This window comes from Saimiri boliviensis, chromosome 4, assembly GCF_048565385.1.
Source record: "Saimiri boliviensis isolate mSaiBol1 chromosome 4, mSaiBol1.pri, whole genome shotgun sequence".
Taxonomy (NCBI): Eukaryota; Metazoa; Chordata; class Mammalia; order Primates; family Cebidae; genus Saimiri; species Saimiri boliviensis.
In genome coordinates, this window is record NC_133452.1 from 85308262 (window position 1) to 85327828 (window position 19567).

Genomic DNA, 19567 nt, shown 5'->3' on the forward strand with positions numbered 1-19567 from the left:
ACCATGTTGCAAATGGCAGTATTTTTTTAAGGCTGAATAATCTGTTGTATATATATACTATATTTTCTTCATTTATCTGTTTATGAGCACTTAGGTTGTTTTTATATCTTAGTCAGCCTTTTGACACAATGTTACTATTCTGTATGGCCTATAGCCCATTAATACAGGTTTGAGTAATAAGCTTCTATTTGATTGCTGGAGGTGTGGGATGTTTGCCTTTGTAGCTGACTCAGCAGCAAGTTAAAGTGGAGTAGGTCTGTGAAGGATTGTAACCTCTTACTCCCCCAAATAAGGGCATTGCTTGTCCAAATATGTTATCACTAAAAATGTGTTAATGTCTAAATATGTAAGTCATCGTAATTGATTGATTGACTTATAGAAAGAGCCTCATATTTCTTTCTAGTTCCAGAGGCATTTCTCAAAACAATTCTCTTTTCTTTCGGGTGACATTCACTATGTGAACTACATTTTCTTTCTAGGAATTTGAGCAGACCGGTGTTGGGAGGCAGTTTTCAGTTTCTGTCCCACCCACTGGTTGACAAGCTGGCCAGTGTGTTCTTGGAGTTCTGAGTCATAGTGAGCAGGGTCTCCATGTGCCCTTATTCTGCTCCACTTGTGCCCTGGTCAGTTTATTGATAGCGAATGCCCAGATCACAGCCTTTTTACAAAGGCTAGTGTGGCATAGTGTTGTTAGGCGAGTCAAATAGACTCGATGTTTTAATATCAGTACTGACACTTAATAGCTGTATGATCATAAGCAGATCACCTAACCTAACCTCTCTCTGAAGCTCAGTTTTCTCAAAGTAAGATTGGAATAACAACAGGATTATTAGTTTAATTTATGTGTATGATGAGGATTTAATGAGGTTATATAAATATATATATATATATATTTATATATATAAATAAAATACCTAATCCAGGGTCTAGTGTTTATTTGGTGTTTATTGTTGAAGCTACTCAGCCATCACTGTCTTTGGTTGAGGGGAAATGGCTTTTGAGTTCTACTCTCAACTCAGCCTCATGAGTATGTGCAGATTGGTTATTGTTTGTTTTTCTTTTAAGGAAGACAATGGTGTAAAATTGGTTGATCCTTTGGGTGAAATGTTGGCACCATCCTGGGAGGAACATGCCACCTGTTTAGCAAACGCTGAGGAACAAGATATGCAGAGAGTGCTTATTGACATCAGCGAGAAAGAAGCTGTGAATCTGCAACAAGATGCCTTTGTAGTTGTTGGTAGAGACACCAGGTGATAAGAGTTACTGTTAAAAAAAAAAAAAAAAGCAGCTTTGGAAACATGATATAAACAGTTGTATGAATTTTAGTATCCAAGACAAATGGAAAGAACTGAAGTAGAACCACCCTGAGTCGCATGTCTACCTGCATGGTCTTTTTAGTAGTATATTGTAGCTAAGTCACTCCTGAGCTTGGTGTTGGGAACTGACTGGTTTGAACCCTCACTCCACAACCCAAGCTGTAGAATAATGTATGTAAGATACTTCCTGACACAAGAGAAGCACTTAGTAAATGTCTCCCACCCCCTCTGTAGGTTTATTATTTTTTTTTCCCCTACGGAGTCAGAACACATGATTTGAACTCATTAATTTTAAAGATTTACTTTATAATCTATGTTACTGTTTCAAATATTTATATCATTTTCCCCATGCTGGAATTCACTGAGAAATACAATATTGTTTTCCAGATGTTACATTTTGCAGCTTTTGCCTGCCTTAACAAAAATATGTCTTTTTGTAAAATGTTAGATGAAAAGTGTACTTTGTAACAGTAGCATTTCTTTTTGCATAAGATCTAGTTTTAACCTGAGATTCTTTCAAAACAAAATTTCTACTCAGTGTCTCAATGGCCTAGACTGGTGTTTTTTTGTTTTTTTGTTTTTAACTCCCTATTGTGTTACAAGAGGGTCTTCCAGATACTGATGATGGTAGCAGGAATAGCCAAGTGACTTATGTTCCGAAGTAAATTATTCCACCACAGTAAAGCCATCCCACATGTATTTGGTTCTTAACTACTAACTAATGTAAGTGATAAAACATCTTTTCCTACAAGGGAGTTTTGTAATCTGTTTTATTTTCAGACAATTTGTTCTGACTTTAGAAAATGGAAAACAGGTTCTATATCCTTGGTGGCTTAATGCAAGTACAGTCTTATACACACCATGTATACTTAGTATTTATGGTTACTGTTCTTAGAGTTCAGACATGTTGGTGTGGTCAGACTTCAAAAGGTATTTGGGTATCATGTGGTTAGAGTGTTCTTTATATCTGTTCTCTAAATTCATTTAAAAGCTAAAATTTTCCCAAGAACTAGATTGTGAAAGGCTACTGGAAAATGCTTATAATTTACCAGTATCTTCAGAGTTTATAGCTTTCACTTCAAAATTATTATTTTGAAATTTGTAGCATGTAATTTCTGCATTTGCTTGCAGAACCAGTAATCCTGCCAGTTTCAGAATGGGCTATATTATTTTCTTCCTTTTCTTTCCTAGGCCCAGCAGTGAAAAACTTTCACAATCTGTAATAGATGGTGTGACTGTCCTAGGAGGTCAATTCCATGGTATGTGGTTATCCTGAGTTGGAAATTAATCTTTTTTTTTTTTTTTTTTGGACAGAATCTTGTTCTGTTGCCCAGGCTGGAGTCCAGTGGTGTGATCTTAGCTCACTATAACCTCCACCTCCCAGGTTTAAGTGATTCTCCTGCCTCAGCCTCTTGAGTAGCTGGGATTACAGGATTGCGCCACTACACCCAGCTAGTTTTTGTATTTTTAGTAGAGATGGGGTTTCACCATGTTATTCAGGCTGGTCTTCAACTCTTGACCTAGTGATCTGCCTACCTCGGCCTCCCAAAGTGCTGGATTACAGGCATAAGCCACCACACCCGACCAATTAAACTAATGTTTAAAAAGCTTTTAATTGACAAAAGTAATACATATTTATTTAGAAAAGTTTGAAAATACAGGTGAACAAAAAATGTTTAAAAAATGAACTCCTAGATACAAAATAATAACTTTAAAAATAATTTTCCAGGTCGTGTCTGGACAGGTGTGTTTTGTTTGACCTATGGCAGTATTATAGTAGATTACAGGTGGGAAAGGCTGAACTAATACAACTTCCTTTACTTTGGTAAGGCTGAATTTCCTCAAAAGCCTTTTAAGTACTTGAAGATGTTCACTGGGGGGAGCTTTTGTCAATATTAGGTCTTCCCTAATGGCTGCTCACCTGTGAAATCAGCTGTTACCTGTCAGGTAGTGATTGGAAATATATTTGACAGGTAGTTCTTTGTTTTATATCAAATGACAGACAATCAAATGAGACAACAGAGAATATGATCCTCACATTGTGTCTGTTGTGAAGGCACTGTCTCCACTATGTTTTGAGGTGAATATTTTCCTAGTGTGAGATCTTTCTTATTAAAACAAACATCCTCTCTTGACCTTTGAAACCTCCTCTCGAGTTCCAGCTCTTTTCCCTTCCTGCACAGTCAGTCTTGCCTCTACTGAGGGATCCCCCTGCTTACCTCCTGTTTCCTCCTTTTCTGTCATTCTTCAGCCTTCTGCAGGTGAGTGTCTGTCCTTACCTCTTTGTAAAATAAATGTCTCCGCTGCCTACCCCTGACATCCATCTGCATTGTGATTGCTAATCTGGTGGATATTAAAAGTAGGGATTCTTAACCAGGGACCTCTGTGGGATGTCTAGGAATGCTGCAGAGGACCTGTGGACCTCGTGATACGATGTACAGAGTGTTGCCCACACAAGCACTTTACTAGGGAGTGAGTATACACACACCTCTGCTCAGATACTCTGAGGGGCTGTGATCTAAAAATAATTTTAATAATTTGTGCTTTTAAGTTGTTACAGTTGAAGTCTTTGTAGCTTTCCATAGCATTAAAGCTCTTTCTTTGAGCCTCTAATTGCTTGGCCACTATTCCTTATTGGTCTTCTCCATTGGCTCCTCTCCTGTCTCTTTCCAGGAGGGCATTCCTTGGGACCCTCTTTCTTTCTGCATGATTTCTTAATGATGATCTCTACTGCCATAGCTTGAACTACCTTCATTCATTCATTCATTTATTAATTCATCAAACATGTTTTACTACCTGCAGTGTACATCCCTCTAATAGTCTATTTGTTTTGCTGTGTATCAACCCATAGTAGGAAACCCATTATGTGTCATGACATGTCAATGTATGCTTGTGTGTATAACTGAAGTACCTTCAGTAAACAATGCTCACCCATCCTACATGACATGCAGTCATTTGTTTAAAATGCAGAAATGCCGGTTGTGTCTCACCGAGTAAATTCCATGGTCCGTTGGCAGTCTGTGGCCTGCAATTTGTAAAGCATTGATCTGAGTGGTATCTTGCCATAGATGGTCTGCTCCTGTCTCGTGTTACCCTGCCCCGAACTATATTCTTTCTGTCACCTCCAGAATGCTTGTCTTTCTCAGCATTTTCATTCTGTTGCTAGAACCATCAATCTTCTAGTGTTCTAGTCTAGAAAAAGTTGAGAGTAATTTTTTTTAACTTTTCCCTCATTTCTCTCTTCAGCTTAGTGTATTTCAGGATATGAAAAAAGGTTAATGTAGCTGCAACATAGGAAGAATGGGGGCTAGGAGAAGAAAGTAAGGAGGTAAGGTGGGGACAGTTCATTTCAAACCTTGGAGGTCGTGGCAAGGACTTGGGCTCTCTTCCAGATGGAGTGGGACTCTCCATTGAAGGATTTTATGCAAGAGAGTGATATGATCATATTTTCATTTAAGCCAGTCCCTCTGTTGTAGACAGAAGGGAAAGGAAAGTTGTAAGAAAGGAAAAGAGACCAGCTGGGCCACTCTTGAAAAATGAGTATTGCATTCAGTGGATTTTGTGATATGTGGGGAGGACAGAACTGTGAAGAACACAGTCCAGGTTTCTAAGTTGGTAAGTTGGATAGATGATGCTTTTCATTGGGTATATATACGAGTCATTTAGTAAATGTTTATTGGGTAATTTTGATATTGGTCACAAAATTCTTTTGTTTCTTCCTTTAGCTTGTCTTTTAGAATAATGGGCTCCAGTAGTAAATGCTTCTGCTAAACTGATTTATGCTCTTATTTGCATTTTTTTGAGCTTCTCCATCTCCTCCCATCTCATTATCATACCAGAGCTAAGGTTGCTTTCATAAGGTATCATTTCTGTTAAATAACTTGAGGGCTCAAGAATTTAAAGTGATTGCTTTTTGCCTTCAGTCAAATTCTTGTGTTTGAGGTACAGGTCCAACTGATAGGTTTAGTAAGTGAATATTTACTTATTGGATACTGGTCCATCTTTGCTATCCATTTTTCTTTTTTTGCTCATGGTGCTTTTCTTATATGTTATATTTAACTGTAAGCTGGTTTTCTTTTCTTTTTTTTTTGGAAAATTATGGGATGTTTTTGAGGTTTATGATGAAGATATAGTCTTTAGTAAAGTTTAGTCTTTTGCTTCTGCTGGGTACCTGGGGCACTGGCTGGGTTCACTTTAAGTGATACATGACAGGCCGGGCACAGTGGCTCATGTCTGTAATCCCAGCACTTTGGGAGGCTGAGGTGGCTGGATCACATGAGGTGAAGAGTCCGAGACCAGCCTGGCCAACATGATGAAACCCTGTCTCTACTAAAAATACAAACATTAGCCGAGCATGGTGATGTGCACTTGTAATCCCAGCTACTTAGGAGACTGAGGCAAGGAAAATCACTTGAACTTGTGGGGTGGAGGTTGTATTGAGCTTAGTTTGTGCCCTTGTACTCTAGCCTGGGCAATACAGCAAAACTCATCTCAAAAAAAAAAAATTCATGACAAAGTTCTTTTGGACCCCAGTGGTTATGTTTGGGCAGGAAATCCATGCAAGGGCCTGTGCTTGGTAACAGCTCTTCAAGAATGGGTTTCCCTCTCTTCCCTGCTCAATGTTAAGATAACTGTCCTGGGAGTCGTGACATGGGGTGATTAATTTCTGACTCTTGCACTGAAGGTATGGTTCTTTGGGATTTCAACTTCATGAGAGTCTGGTCTTCTACTGGGCTCTGGACCTTTTATCAGCATGGGTCTTTTTCTTCTGAAAACCGTAGCTCAATTTCTAGTTTAGAGGAATTACCTCTGAACAAAACTGGCTTCTGAACTGTCTGGAGTCCTTGCCTTTAGGCATGTTTTGACCTGATACTTTTGAAACTTGTCAGCACTGTAGTTCTTTTTAAAAGGAGATTTTTGTCTTTTATCTAGTATTTTGGTTGTTTTCAGGAGGATGATTCATCTGAATTACATAGTTTGCAGTGTTACTGGAAACAACTCAATTATTACTTTTCTGTATTGCTTTATATTTACATTGTTACCTGTTTATATGTAATGATTTTTTTGCTACTAATAGTTTATATTTCTTTTTAAGATCTTTTTATGTTTTCTAAGATGTCGGAGATGACAAAAAAGGATTTGTCACCCTGAAATTCCTACATATGAATGAATTTGAACTTTTTTCTGTTTGTTAAGAAATGTGGTGAACTGCTTTTGGTATTTCTATGACAGATTATGGCTTGTTAACAACACCCCAGTTGCACTACATGGTGTATTGTCGAAATACGGGTAGCCGATATGGAAAGGCAACTTTAGAAGGTTACTACCAGAAACTCTCTAAGGCTTTCGTGGAACTCATCAAACAGGTGAAAATTCTCTTGAATATGGTTAGAGTTAAAACAAATGAATAAAGTAACACAGTCTGTTGAACAGATTATCTTAAGTGTGTCACGCCTCCGTCTTCCTTTTCCAAAAATGCTGTGTATATCTTTTTTTGTTTTGTTTTGTTTTTTCCTTTAGGGCCGCACAAGTTTCTGGTCTATGTATCCTGCTAACTTATGTTGGCGTTTACTTGACAAAGCACATAGTACTTTTTGAGATCCTTTGGGGAAGAAAACATGGTGGGCGTCTTGATTATGGTTATCAAATTTATTCAGATGAATTTGATCTTAGTTAATGTAGGTGCTGTTGGCTCAGTACCTGAGGCATCTACTGTTGAGAGATTTGAGAAGTATAATTCATTTGATCAACAGGCTGGGCGTGGTGGCTCACACCTGTAATCCAAGCACTGGTGGCCAAGGCAGGCGGATCACCTGAGGTCAGGAGTTCAAGACCAGCCTGACGAACACGGTGAAACCCCATCTTTAAAAAAACAAACAAAAAACAACAAACAAACATTTGATCAACAAATGTTGAGTGTATGTCCTTACTAAGGACAATTAACTAAAAGCCCTTGTTCTCATAGAACTTAAAATTAGGGTGAGGATAGCTGGGAGAGGAGACAATTAGAAAAAAACCAAATCTGCCTGATGATGATGTCACATACTATAAAAAGAATCACATGTCATTACTGCTTATTTGTCTTTGTGCATATTCTTGCATTTGAATGTCTGCCTTGTAATATTACTTTTAAGAGACCCTATTAATTAAGACTAAATTCTAATGAAGTTCTATTTCTGGGCCGGGCGCGGTGGCTCAAGCCTGTAATCCCAGCACTTTGGGAGGCCGAGGCGGGTGGATCATGAGGTCAAGAGATCGAGACCATCCTGGTCAACATGGTGAAACCCCGTCTCTACTAAAAATACAAGAAATTAGCTGGGCATGGTGGCACGTGCCTGTAATCCCAGCTACTTAGGAGGCTGAGGCAGGAGAATTGCCTGAACCCGGCAGATAGAGGTTGCGGTGAGCCAAGATCGCGCCATTGCACTCCAGCCTGGGTAACAAGAGTGAAACTCCGTCTCAAAAAAAAAAAAAAAAAAAAAAGTTCTATTTCTGTAAGTTGTTCAGTCAGTGAAACTTGTTCCAGGTGTTTTTAGATTTTAGTGTTTTATAATTATAAAAATTGCTAAAATTTAAGAAATTATAATTGATAAAATTTAAAAATTAAAATAGATGAATTAACTGGATATTTACATAGGCACATATGTATACATGTTTTATATTTCACTTTTATTTTTGTAACTTGAAGTTTTTTTTCCATGTATCTTTTTCCTTTGTAGGCTTCCTGCAGTGGAGATGAATACAGATCACTTAAGGTCGACTGTGCAAATGGCATAGGGGCCCTGAAGCTAAGGGAAATGGAACACTACTTTGCACAGGCCCTATCAGTTCAGCTGTTTAATGATGGGTCTAAAGGAAAACTCAATCATTTATGTGGAGCTGACTTTGTGAAAAGTCATCAAAAACCTCCACAGGGTATGCCATACTAGCACTGTAAAAATTTGTTTTTAATGCTCTTTGAAGCCAATCTCACTTATAAACTAAGGTGGTAAAGTGAGTTAAGAATCATGCAGCTAGTCCTGTCTCTGCCACATTTAGACACCGAGAAATCTTTCCACTCTCAGAGCCATTGAAACATGGTCTGCTCTCTGTCTGTAAATCACACCACTCTTCATAGGCTACAGGAAATAAGGTGGGGAAAGCAAAGTCAGGAAGTGGCATTCTAGAACAGTGGTTCTCAAACTGGTGTGTCTCAGCATTACTTTGAGGACTTGTTAGCACACAGAAACCTGGGCTTCACTTCTGCATTTCTAGAGGTCTGGCATAGGATTTGCATATGATAGAAATTTGTATTTCTATCAGGTTTGCAGGCTTTGTTCACAGTGCTGGTCTGGGGATCCCTTTTTGAGAATCAGAGCTCTAGAGGGCACCATAATAAGTATTATTAGATAGATACTTTATCTGAATTAGGTATATTATGGAAATTGCTTATACAATTTTCAGCAGTCAGTGTTTTCCACTGAGTGCAGATTAGGAGGAAGACCTTTCTTAAGATTTTAGTTGTAGTAAGAGGTGTTCTGGATTTATCTGCATTATAGACCCTAAATTATTCACCTAGGCCAAACCCAGCTTGCAGATATGTTTTGTTTGGCCCACTGCATTTGTGTGTGTGTCTGTGTGCCAGTGTTTAAAATTCTGTGACTTCTCTTATATATTGAAATCTCTAGTATCTCTTTACCAAAATGAGAAAATGGTCACACATGGCATTAGTCCACTGCAATCAGATAGGCGCTGCCCAGCTTAAATAGGACATGCATTCTAGAACTCTACAGACTTCATCATTCAGTTGCCTCATTCATTCATGTTATTATGCCTTACTTAGTAAGCATTTAAAATGTCAGTGTAATCAACCAATCTGAGCTCCTTTTCATTGAATTGCTTGTTTTGACATGTACTTGACTGACAGCTCAGTTCTGTCACTTATTTATCCATTCATTAAACACTGAGCCCTTACTCTGTATGCTGTAGGCGTTGGGACTACCGTATGAACAAAACCATAGCCCTTGCTTTTCTGAAGCTTGCATTGTGTCCTTTAGTCAATCTTATGATCCCATTCCTGACAAAAGCCTTTTACTTCTTAGTTGCCTCATGTTGGATTTGTCAGTCTATTGTGGTCATGGCTAAGGAAGAGCCAAATTTTCTAATAAATTTGATGTGACGATTGCTGAGATTTCAGCAAGTTTATGTAAATTTCCAAGCCATTTATCTATCAAAGTTAAACTGCTTTTTACTGGTGGTACGAACAAATAAAAATCACTTCTGTTAGAATTAAAGCACGTAACTCATCTACTGCTGATTATTTTTTCTATGTAAAGGTCATGGTACTAGGTAAATGACATTCAGAAATATATGTAGCTTTAAAAAAAACTTTATGGGACACCTGTCTAGCCAAACCAACCGGCTTGTAAAATAGAATTTTATGGTAGTATTATAGCAAGTTTAAGCATAAATAGATTTTGAATGCTCCTTTTTTCACTTTGCAGTGAATGAATTTGACCTGTAAAAACCACTAATCAACTATGTACTATTTAAAGAGTAAGACACTGATTTTTAGGAGGACAATTTTAAGAGAAAATTCTAAAACTCTTTATAATAAATTTGTAGACTGAAATGCATGTTAAATTATCCTCTGTGCTAGGAATGGAAATTAAGTCCAATGAAAGATGCTGTTCTTTTGACGGAGATGCAGACAGAATTGTTTATTACTACCATGATGCAGATGGCCATTTTCACCTCATAGACGGGGACAAGATAGCAACGTTAATTAGCAGTTTCCTTAAAGAGCTCCTGGTGGAGGTATGGTGGAGGATTGCTACCCTCTGAAACAAGACTTACTAGTGAAGCAGTTCCATATTTTACAGTCATTTGTCAGAAAGGCATAATTTGTGACAAGTTCCTTACAGTAGTGGCCAGAAAATTTTAAAAAAGCAATGGTAATTCCAGTCATTTGAACACTTGAGGCATTGGCTTTGGAACCTGAAGGTACTCTTTTCTTCCTTATACTGGCCAAGTTTGTGATTTGAAGCTCTAGGAAGTTTTGCTTCCTTCATAATTGAAACTTTAATGAGAGTTCTGTGGTCACTCCCTGAAGCCCTAAATTCTAATAGGAAATCTCATCATCTGAGAGATACATTAATTATAATTTTACTAATGTGAGATTTGTTTCATTTTGCTTTTTTAGAAATCTCTTTCAGGAAAGCTTTAAGTATACGATATAGCTAGAAATTATTATAATCTGGAGAAAGTGTACTTTAAGAATTCAATAGATAACTTTTTTTTTTTTTTGAGAGGGAGTATTGCTCTGTCACCCAGGCTGGAGTGCAGTGGCACAATCTTGGCTCACTGTAATGTCTGCCTCCTGAGCTCAAGCAGTTCTCCTGTCTCTGCCTCCCAAGTAGCTGAGGTTACAGGTGGATGCCGCCATGCCTGTTCTTTCTGTATTTTTAGTAGGGATGGGATTTCACCATCTTGGCCAGGCTGGTCTCAGACTCCTGACCTCAGCTGATCCATCCACCTCGGCCTCCCAAAATGTTGGGGTTTATAGGCATGAACCACTGCATCTGGTCAGATGCTTTATTTAAAACATTAGAGAGGGCTGGGCGCCGTGGCTCAAGCCTGTAATCCCAGCACTTTGGGAGGCTGAGGCGGGTGGATCACGAGGTCAAGAGATCGAGACCATCCTGGTCAACATGGTGAAACCCCATCTCTACTAAAAACACAAAAAATTAGCTGGGCATGGTGGCGCGTGCCTGTAATCCCAGCTACTCAGGAGGCTGAGGCAGGAGAATTGCCTGAACCCAGGAGGCGGAGGTTGCGGTGAGCCGAGATCGCGCCATTGCACTCCAGCCTGGGTAACGAGAGCGAAACTCCATCTCAAAAAAAACATTAGAGAGGTAAAGATCAGGAGATACAGGCTTCTTAAAAGAGGATTTCTCATAGAATTGCTTTAAGTAGTGCTCAAAAGTATTTTAGGCCTTTTTTCTGGTATACATGTAAATTTTCAGTCAGACATTTATTGCATAAACTAAGGTACAGTTGAATAGCTGATAATTTTGTTAGCATTTAGAACTCTCATATTTGTTTTTGTAAACCATACTTTTTTTTGACAGCAAGTAACATTGTTTTTGTCTAGATTGGAGAAAGTTTGAATATTGGTGTTGTACAAACTGCATACGCAAATGGAAGTTCAACACGGTATCTTGAAGAAGTTATGAAGGTATTGAACCGTTTTTGTTTTCTGATAGTTTCTTAACATTATAAGATGTTTCTGTGAGGAAGATACTGTCCTCATAAAAGTGGTTATGTTGTGGTGCATGAAGCTGAGCTGCTGTTCATGTAAGGGTAAAGAGAAATAAAAAATAAGAAAAAATTTAGTTGTCCTTGCTGAAAAAAGGAAGACTTCCTTCCTTCCTTTTCTTGGGAGTTTTCCTGTAGAAAATTGGTGAATTATTTCTCTGCCCCTTTGTAATGAATATAAATCTTTTTAAAGGCCTAATAAGCCAGTTTTGTAGCTCAGGAATACTTTTTTTTAAGGGCTGAGAATCACCAATTTCAAGTATAAACATCAAGGAAGATAGTTCCCCTGTCTCCCAGTCTCATGAGAGTTTAACTTAGGTGTCTGGCTCCAATTTGTAACTATCTGCCTGTCACAGAGGTACAAAAAGTTTTATTACTCCCTTAGAGAGAGGCAGTTAACACAGGTGGTTATCCCTATTTCCAGGTAAGTTTAGGATAAACCATGTGTGTGACATGGTGTTGTCAGGTTTTCCTATTTGAGGACTAGTGTTAAAAAAATAATTCATGACACTTGTTAAAATGGTAAGGCAGACTTGATTCAGGACTATGTGATAGGTACAGGGACTAATATGATGGAGTTTTGTAGTGGTAGGAGAGAGATTGGGGTCAACTCCAAATGAAGTAAGGAGAAGTGGGGTTTTATAGCCAAGGAGCAGGGGGTGTGTGGCATGTGTTGTTGGTCAGTGGGTGAAAAATTACTGAGAGGAAATGAGCGTAAGTGGGTGGTATTTTGGCTAAACTGACCTAACAGGACTTTTGCTGAAGGTAGGCCAGGATAGTCAGTCACATATTACCTGGGGGACGGTGGAGAATGAGAACTCAGATCGATGTCAAGAGTGGTCATATATTAGGATGAGGGATTCTGGCTAAGCTCACTTACCATGACTCTTACTAAAATCAGACTATTGGAAGACATGAGGACCAGGCCTAGTCAGGCTCACCTAAGCCTGACTAAAGTTTGGTCAAGGAGAGAATTTTTGTCATTAGTTATCTTTTATCTTAGAAAATTGGATTGGACTGTATCTGCTTGGCTATATTAAAAGGTGAGAGTTTATCTTTGCTATCTTTTGGCAAATTTGCCTGTGATCGACCATCAGTTTGGCTTAATACTTACTCAGTAATAGAACTGTTTCTTGCCTTTATGTTTTTTAGAGTGATTTTCCGGGGTGGTGGAAGATTCTAATTATTTCCCTGGTGTCCACCAGATGACCACCCTCGGCACCACACTACTTGTTCAGAGGGTTACCAGGGTTAATGGATAAAACTGGAAGCCTGTTTCCCTTTACTCTTTTTCTCATTAACGAGTATAACATTTTCCCAACTTTTTTGTATCTTGTTTCAACTTCTGGCATTTATACTAGCTCTAGTTACCTTTCCATTCTCTAGAAAGCAGGAATTTTAAAGTCAGATTCCTGCAGGACTTGGACAGGAAAAGTGAATGAGGGTGGCAGGTGCTTAAAAACAGGGAAGTATGTGCTAGCTGATGTTAAATGTAGGCAGATTCTTCAAGAGAAGCACGAAATCTGAATTTTCATGTGAATTTCCTACTTTTTTAAAAGAAACAGTGGCTGGACAAAATGAAATTTATCTTGAGGCTGCTAGTTTGAGACCTGATTTAATACATGGTTATAATAAACTCATTCAATCAACTCCATATGGGGCCTTTTTGCCTCCCTTTCACAGGGATTAGGTTATTTCATAGCACTTGGGTTTAGTTTTTTCATTTTCTGTCTTAAAAATGTATTATAGATACAATAACCTAGTTTAAGAAACTGTTAATTCTCAACTCAGTCTTCCAGATGAAATATTTCAGCCCTCGCCATTCCTGAGGTCTCCTACATCCAATCTAATGCCAATCTTTCTTTTGCAGTTTTGCTCCTATCTTTTCTTAACCATTCTTTTTTTTTTTTTTTGAGACAGAGTTTCGCTCTTGTTACCCAGGTTGGAGTGCAATGGCAGGATCTCGGCTCACTGCAACCTCCGCCTCCTGGGTTCAGGCAATTCTCCTGCCTCAGCCTCCTGAGTAGCTGGGATTACAGGCACGTGCCACCATGCCCAGCTAATTTTTTTTTTGTATTTTTAGTAGAGACAGGGTTTCACCATGTTGACCAGGATGGTCTCGATCTCTCGACCTCGTGATCCACCCGCCTCGGCCTCCCAAAGTGCTGGGATTACAGGCTTGAGCCACCGTGCCCGGCTCTTAACCATTCTTAAAGCTCTCTCAGATCCATCCATCCATCCATGACTTTCCCTATTCACTGTTGCTGATCCAGCCACTATTTCTTACTGGGATTAGTACTAGAAGCCTCCTGATTCCATTTCTTAACCTTCTAATTGAACTTGCCACTATTTGTAAACAAAGTTTTATTATAGATCTATGTTCATTTGTTTTTATGTGTGTGGTCTGTGGCTGCTTTTGCACTATAATGGCAGAGTAATTGTGACAGAGACCATATGGCCTGCAAAGCCTAAAATATTTACTGTCTGGCCTGTTACAGAAAAAGCTTGCAGAACCCTACTCTAAGCTGTTCTCTACACTGTAGCTAACCTCAGCTTTTTAAAACAGGTCATGTTAAACCCCCACTGTAATCTTTCGTGTCTTATAAGGAGACACTCATCTCTCTCACCGTGCTTTACCCTTGGTTGCATGCTTCTGGAGTACGTTTGCGGTCCTATTGTATACATACCATTTTGTGTTTTAATCATCTTCCTCACTAGACTCGGCTCCAGTACGTTTTGTTTCCCCTTGTATCTCTGGGCACTAGGTATGCAAGAAACATTTGACATTTGAGTAATTGCTGTATTTCTTTAAATGCATGTGTTATAGGTACCTGTCTATTGCACTAAGACTGGTGTAAAACATTTGCACCACAAGGCTCAAGAGTTTGACATTGGAGTTTATTTTGAAGCAAACGGGCATGGCACTGTAAGTTCTCTTGATTACAGTTGACCTTAGCTGGCACTTTTTTTTTTTTTATGATGAGACTTCTGTATCTGGGAGGTAATAGGTAATATTGTACTTTGTTGAAATAATTGGATGTGACAAAAAGATTCTTTTGTTATCTTATATATTGATGTGTTATAAAACTGTGATTCTTTTAGATTATAATGATTCTTCTTTGAATGTGAAGAGATATACTAAGGTATTTTTAATAGTTTAAAATTTGCAGTTCTTAATTTTCTTATAAGCATTTTGTCTGCATTTTCCAACTGGCCATAGGAGGGGAAAAGAAAAATTCAGTAGCTATGGTGAATTGCAAAGTGTTGGAAAGCTGATAATAAAAAGAAGTGAAAATGAATTTAAGGTAACTAGTGATAGGCATATGGAATTTTTTAGTGGCTTCCTTAGCAGACAGTATTTGAAAAACGTTTCTACTTATATAATGTAAAATTCACATTTTACATAAAATTACATTTTAAAGTGTATAGTTAAGTAGTTCTTAGTAGATTCATAATGTTCAGAATATTTTAAAAATGTTTTTATAGTGACCTCATTTAACGAATGCACTTGAGGTGGCTAATAGGTCATTTTAGCGTAAGCTAAACAATTTTCCTCATTAATTTAAAATTGGCTTTTGGAGGGCATAAATATAAAAAGGGGAAAAATAAGTTCCTACAAAATGCAATTAAGATATAACCTTAGTGATCTAGTAGGAGAAGTTGGTAAATTATTTTTTAAAAGGTAGACAGTAAATATTTTTGGATTTTCAGGCCATAAGGTCTCTGATGCAGCTGCTCAACTCTGCTGATCTAGCTTAAATGAATGGGTATGGTTGTGTTCCAGTAAAACTTCACAAAAATAAGTGACTAGCCTGTGACTTATTTTATCAAGAAAAATGTATATTATCAAGTAGTTGAGCATAGTACGCTAATCTTGTTTAGTATTAGGCCTCTTGAAGGCAGTAAAAAAAAAAAAAAAAAAAAAAGATGGGTGTTTCCAAATGAGATGAGACTCTTGAGTAGCATCTATATTATATATTGTGATAACTGTCCATGGCACTATTCGCCATATTTTGATAAATATTGTGAACTCTCTAATTTTGCCTAGCTCATACCCTTAAGTTTTAGAATAAAACTCTACTAGCTGCAGTGAATTATATCCTTCAAAGTAAAAAGAATACAGACAGGCTCTAAGTAATCTGGTTGCACAGAAATGATTTAGCTGGTTGAAGGGAAAACATGAACTCATTGTGTGTGTTCACCTCTTGTCACAGTGGTGTTTTCTTTGTAATCACGTTTAAATTTTTATTACCAGTTATATAATCCACAATAAAAATTTTTTCCCTAGTACTACCTTTGGGTTCTCATGTGATCTTACATTAATTTTAAGGCTCCCACTATTTTTCCCCAGTTTCTCCAGATTGACTAAGACGGAAAAGTGGGCTGGATAGAATAATAGAACTTATGATTAGGGCTTGGATAGTGTTTTGAGAATGATTTTGTATGCTTTTGCTGCAGGCATTGTTTAGTACAGCGGTGGAAATGAAGATAAAACAATCGGAACAACTCGAGGAAAAGAAAAGAAAAGCTGCTAAGATGCTTGAAAACATTATTGACTTGTTTAACCAGGTAAGAACTGATGGGGCAGTGGACTCCTGGTTACCTTTACATTATTCAGAAGATGGACAGAACAGAGTGTGGCTGCACACAAACTTAATGTGGAGACATCCTGGTGGCTTCCTTGCAATAGTGGTAAATTCAGTTGAGATTTATACTGAAATAGAATGACAGAACATTTTTAATATGCTTCCCCTCCCTTATTATCTTATGATGGAAAAATAAGTATATTGGGTAGCTTCTACCTAGGATCACAGATCCAGCTACTGAATTTATACATAAATATTAAATTTTTTTAACCAAACCTCGAGGAAATTCAGTAAAAGTAACTGGCTGTCTCATTGACAAAGGACATATATGTGGGTTAAATAGTTGGGGTTGGAGTGTCGTTTGATACTCAGGATGGAGGAAAGCGATTGAGTCATTTGAGTGTTTTGTACACATTGGATACTTTATATACCTTATTGTGTAATCCTTGCAGTAACACAGAGAGAGGTGTTACTGTAATTCCCATTTTATAAGTGAAGAAACAAGGGCTGAGAGAGTTACTATAGGGTAAAAAAAGAGGTCTGTCTTTAGTTATGTCTTTTACACCAAAGTTCATGTTTCTCCATTTTACCATGATGCTATCCATTGTTGTGGGGTAATATTTCAAAAGGGATCTAATTATAAAGAAAAATGAGTGATGGAATATTAGGCTGAGCCTTAGAGTTATCCAGTCTAATTTTATTTCATAGATAAGGAGTACTTACTAAAGGCAAATTTCTCAAGAGCTACTTTCAGTATTCTTTGTATACCTTTCATTATCTTCCATGGAGATTTTTACCTCATTATTCATATTCATCCATCCACAAAAACACTTCAGTTAATCATGCTGCATGTGAGAAAGCACAGTATACAGGGTGAGTATCCTTCATCCAAAATGGTTGGGACTGGAAGTGTTTCAAATTCCAGATTCACTGGATTTTGGGATATCTGCATATATATAATGTGACATCTTGGGTATGGCACTCAAGTCTAAACACTAAATTCTTTTCTTTCATATATGTTACATAAGCTTAAAGGTGATTTCACAGAATACTGTAAATTTTGTGCATGAAACATGTCTGCTGAACCATGAGAAAGCAATGGTGTCACTCTCAGCCACCCATTGTACAATCTGTGGTGGTTTGGCATTAGCATCATTCCTGACTGAATTTATATGCTACCAATAAACAGTCTTTTTTTTTTTTTTTTTTTTTAACACTTCCAAGTATTTAATAGTAAAAAATATGATACATATCTGGCATGCATGGAAAGGGTATGTCATAGCTGAAGGAAGCTGAGAGGGTCGTCTTCCCTTGGGGATGCTGAATAAACTGTGGGCCTGCCACTTTTTTTTTTTTTTTTGAGATGAAGTCTTGCTCTGTTGCCCCAGCTAGAGTGCAGCGGCACAGTCTTGGCTCACTGCAACCTCTGCCTCCCAGGCTGAAGCCAGTCACCTGCTCAGCCTCCGGAGTAGCTGGGATTACAGGTGCCTACCACCACACCTGGCTAATTTTTTTTTTTTTTTGGATTTTTAATAGAGGTGGAATTTTACCATTTTGGCCAGGCTGGTTTTGACCTCCTGACTGTGAGGTCAAGAGTACATTGTTTTTTGGCCGGGCGCGGTGGCTCAAGCCTGTAATCCCAGGACTTTGGGAGGCCGAGGCGGGTGGATCACGAGGTCAAGAGATCGAGACCATCCTGGTCAACATGGTGAAACCCCGTCTCTACTAAAAATACAAAAAAGTAGCTGGGCATGCTGACACATGCCTGTAATCCGAGCTACTCAGGAGGCTGAGGCAGGAGAATTGCCTGAACCCAGGAGGCGGAGGTTGCGTTGAGCCGAGATCGCGCCATTGCACTCCAGCCTGGGTAAAAGAGAGAGACTCTGTCTCAAAAAAAAAAAAAAAAAAAATACATTGTTTTTTATTAAGAGACAGAGTCTTACTATGTTGCCCAGGCTGGAGTGCACTAGCTATTCACAGGCATTGTCATAGCACATTGCAGCCTCAAACTCCTAGCTTCAATTAGTCATCCCATCTCAGCCTGAGTAGCAGAGACTGTGGGTTTATGCCACCATACCTGGCAGTTGTGTACCCTATGACCTGTCATAGGAGGCCAGATGTGTAAATTTTCACTTATGATGTTATTTTGGTGCTTAAAATGTTTCAGATTCATGATGTTCAAACTGTACTGTGATTGACTGGTTTTCTAAGACAAAACAACAGTTTCCAAGATTTGCCTGTGTTAAGTGGTTTCTTTCCTTTGTTTCCCCATTTTGCAGGCAGCCGGTGATGCTATTTCTGACATGCTGGTGATTGAGGCAATCTTGGCTCTGAAGGGCTTGACTGTGCAACAATGGGATGCTCTTTATACAGATCTTCCAAACAGACAACTTAAAGTTCAGGTGTGAGAGAAACAAACTGTAAAATAACTTCTCTGAATATTAGCTAAGTAAAACCTATTATCCCAATTCTTACCATATCTTGCTGACAAATGTTTCCTAAGTATACATCATTCTATACGTTAACACATAATACATAGAAAATAATGCCTTGTGATAGCTAACTATATTCTCTTAAAAATAGAGTAAGTTCATTTACTTAACCATTCTATTGTTTGAGAAGTATTTGGTTTCCAACCTTATTACATAACACTGTGAATGACTGCATCACTTTTAAAAGAAGATTTTATTATGGAAAATTAAAAATAGATATACATGTAGAGAAACAAAACGGTGACCTTTTATGTACCCAGCTTCAACATATTTCAGTCATTGCCCTATACATTCACCATACCCCCACCCAATATTCTTTTGTATATTTTATTTTATTTAGAGATGAGGTCTCATGATGTTGCCCAGGCTGATCTCGAACTCTTGAGCTCAAGTGATCCTTCTCCCTTGGCCTCCCAAAAGGCTAGGATTACAGGCGTGAGCCACTGTGCCTGGCCCCAACGTTATTTTGAAGCAAAATTCAGATACCCTGTTATTTCAAGTGAAAGTACTTCCTCTGCATTATATTTAGTTCACAGAGTACTTCCTGAGGGAGATAATTCAGATAAATTGCTAACTGATTTCTGTACATGTTTATGCCAGTTTATACAGCAACAGAATTTGTGAAAGCCAGAAATGGCTGTTGATTGTTCAGATTATTCTTGGCATAGTTAAGAGATTCCCATCAGTCTTCTTATATAATGGGCCACTTATCTTGTTTTTATGTGTGATAATGGGACTTAAGGTCATACTGTATTTACTGGCCATTATCTTAGTGGTAACTCCATACGTCTGTGGAAATAATTTTTTGCTAAAGGTAATTCTTTATAGACTGAAGAAGAAGAGAAAAGTTGTACAAATGTTGAAATTAGTTACCCTG

The 19567-nt window shown here is 38.1% G+C and overlaps 1 protein-coding gene across 3 annotated transcripts in view; it reads left to right on the forward strand.

Annotated features, from left to right (window-relative positions):
* PGM3 (phosphoglucomutase 3) overlaps window positions 1-19567 on the forward strand; it is a 29948-nt gene that overhangs the window by 2769 nt on the left and 7612 nt on the right. For 2 of the 3 annotated variants that reach the window (XM_039466358.2, XM_003922975.4), the window contains exons 3-11: window positions 1066-1250; window positions 2508-2575; window positions 6549-6682; window positions 8036-8231; window positions 9955-10112; window positions 11449-11532; window positions 14440-14538; window positions 16071-16181; window positions 18478-18600. In XM_039466358.2, coding sequence (XP_039322292.1) covers window positions 1066-1250; window positions 2508-2575; window positions 6549-6682; window positions 8036-8231; window positions 9955-10112; window positions 11449-11532; window positions 14440-14538; window positions 16071-16181; window positions 18478-18600 — 1158 coding nt within the window. The remainder of the gene's footprint in view (window positions 1-1065; window positions 1251-2507; window positions 2576-6548; window positions 6683-8035; window positions 8232-9954; window positions 10113-11448; window positions 11533-14439; window positions 14539-16070; window positions 16182-18477; window positions 18601-19567) is intronic. The other variant, XM_010333835.3, reaches the window with a different exon arrangement.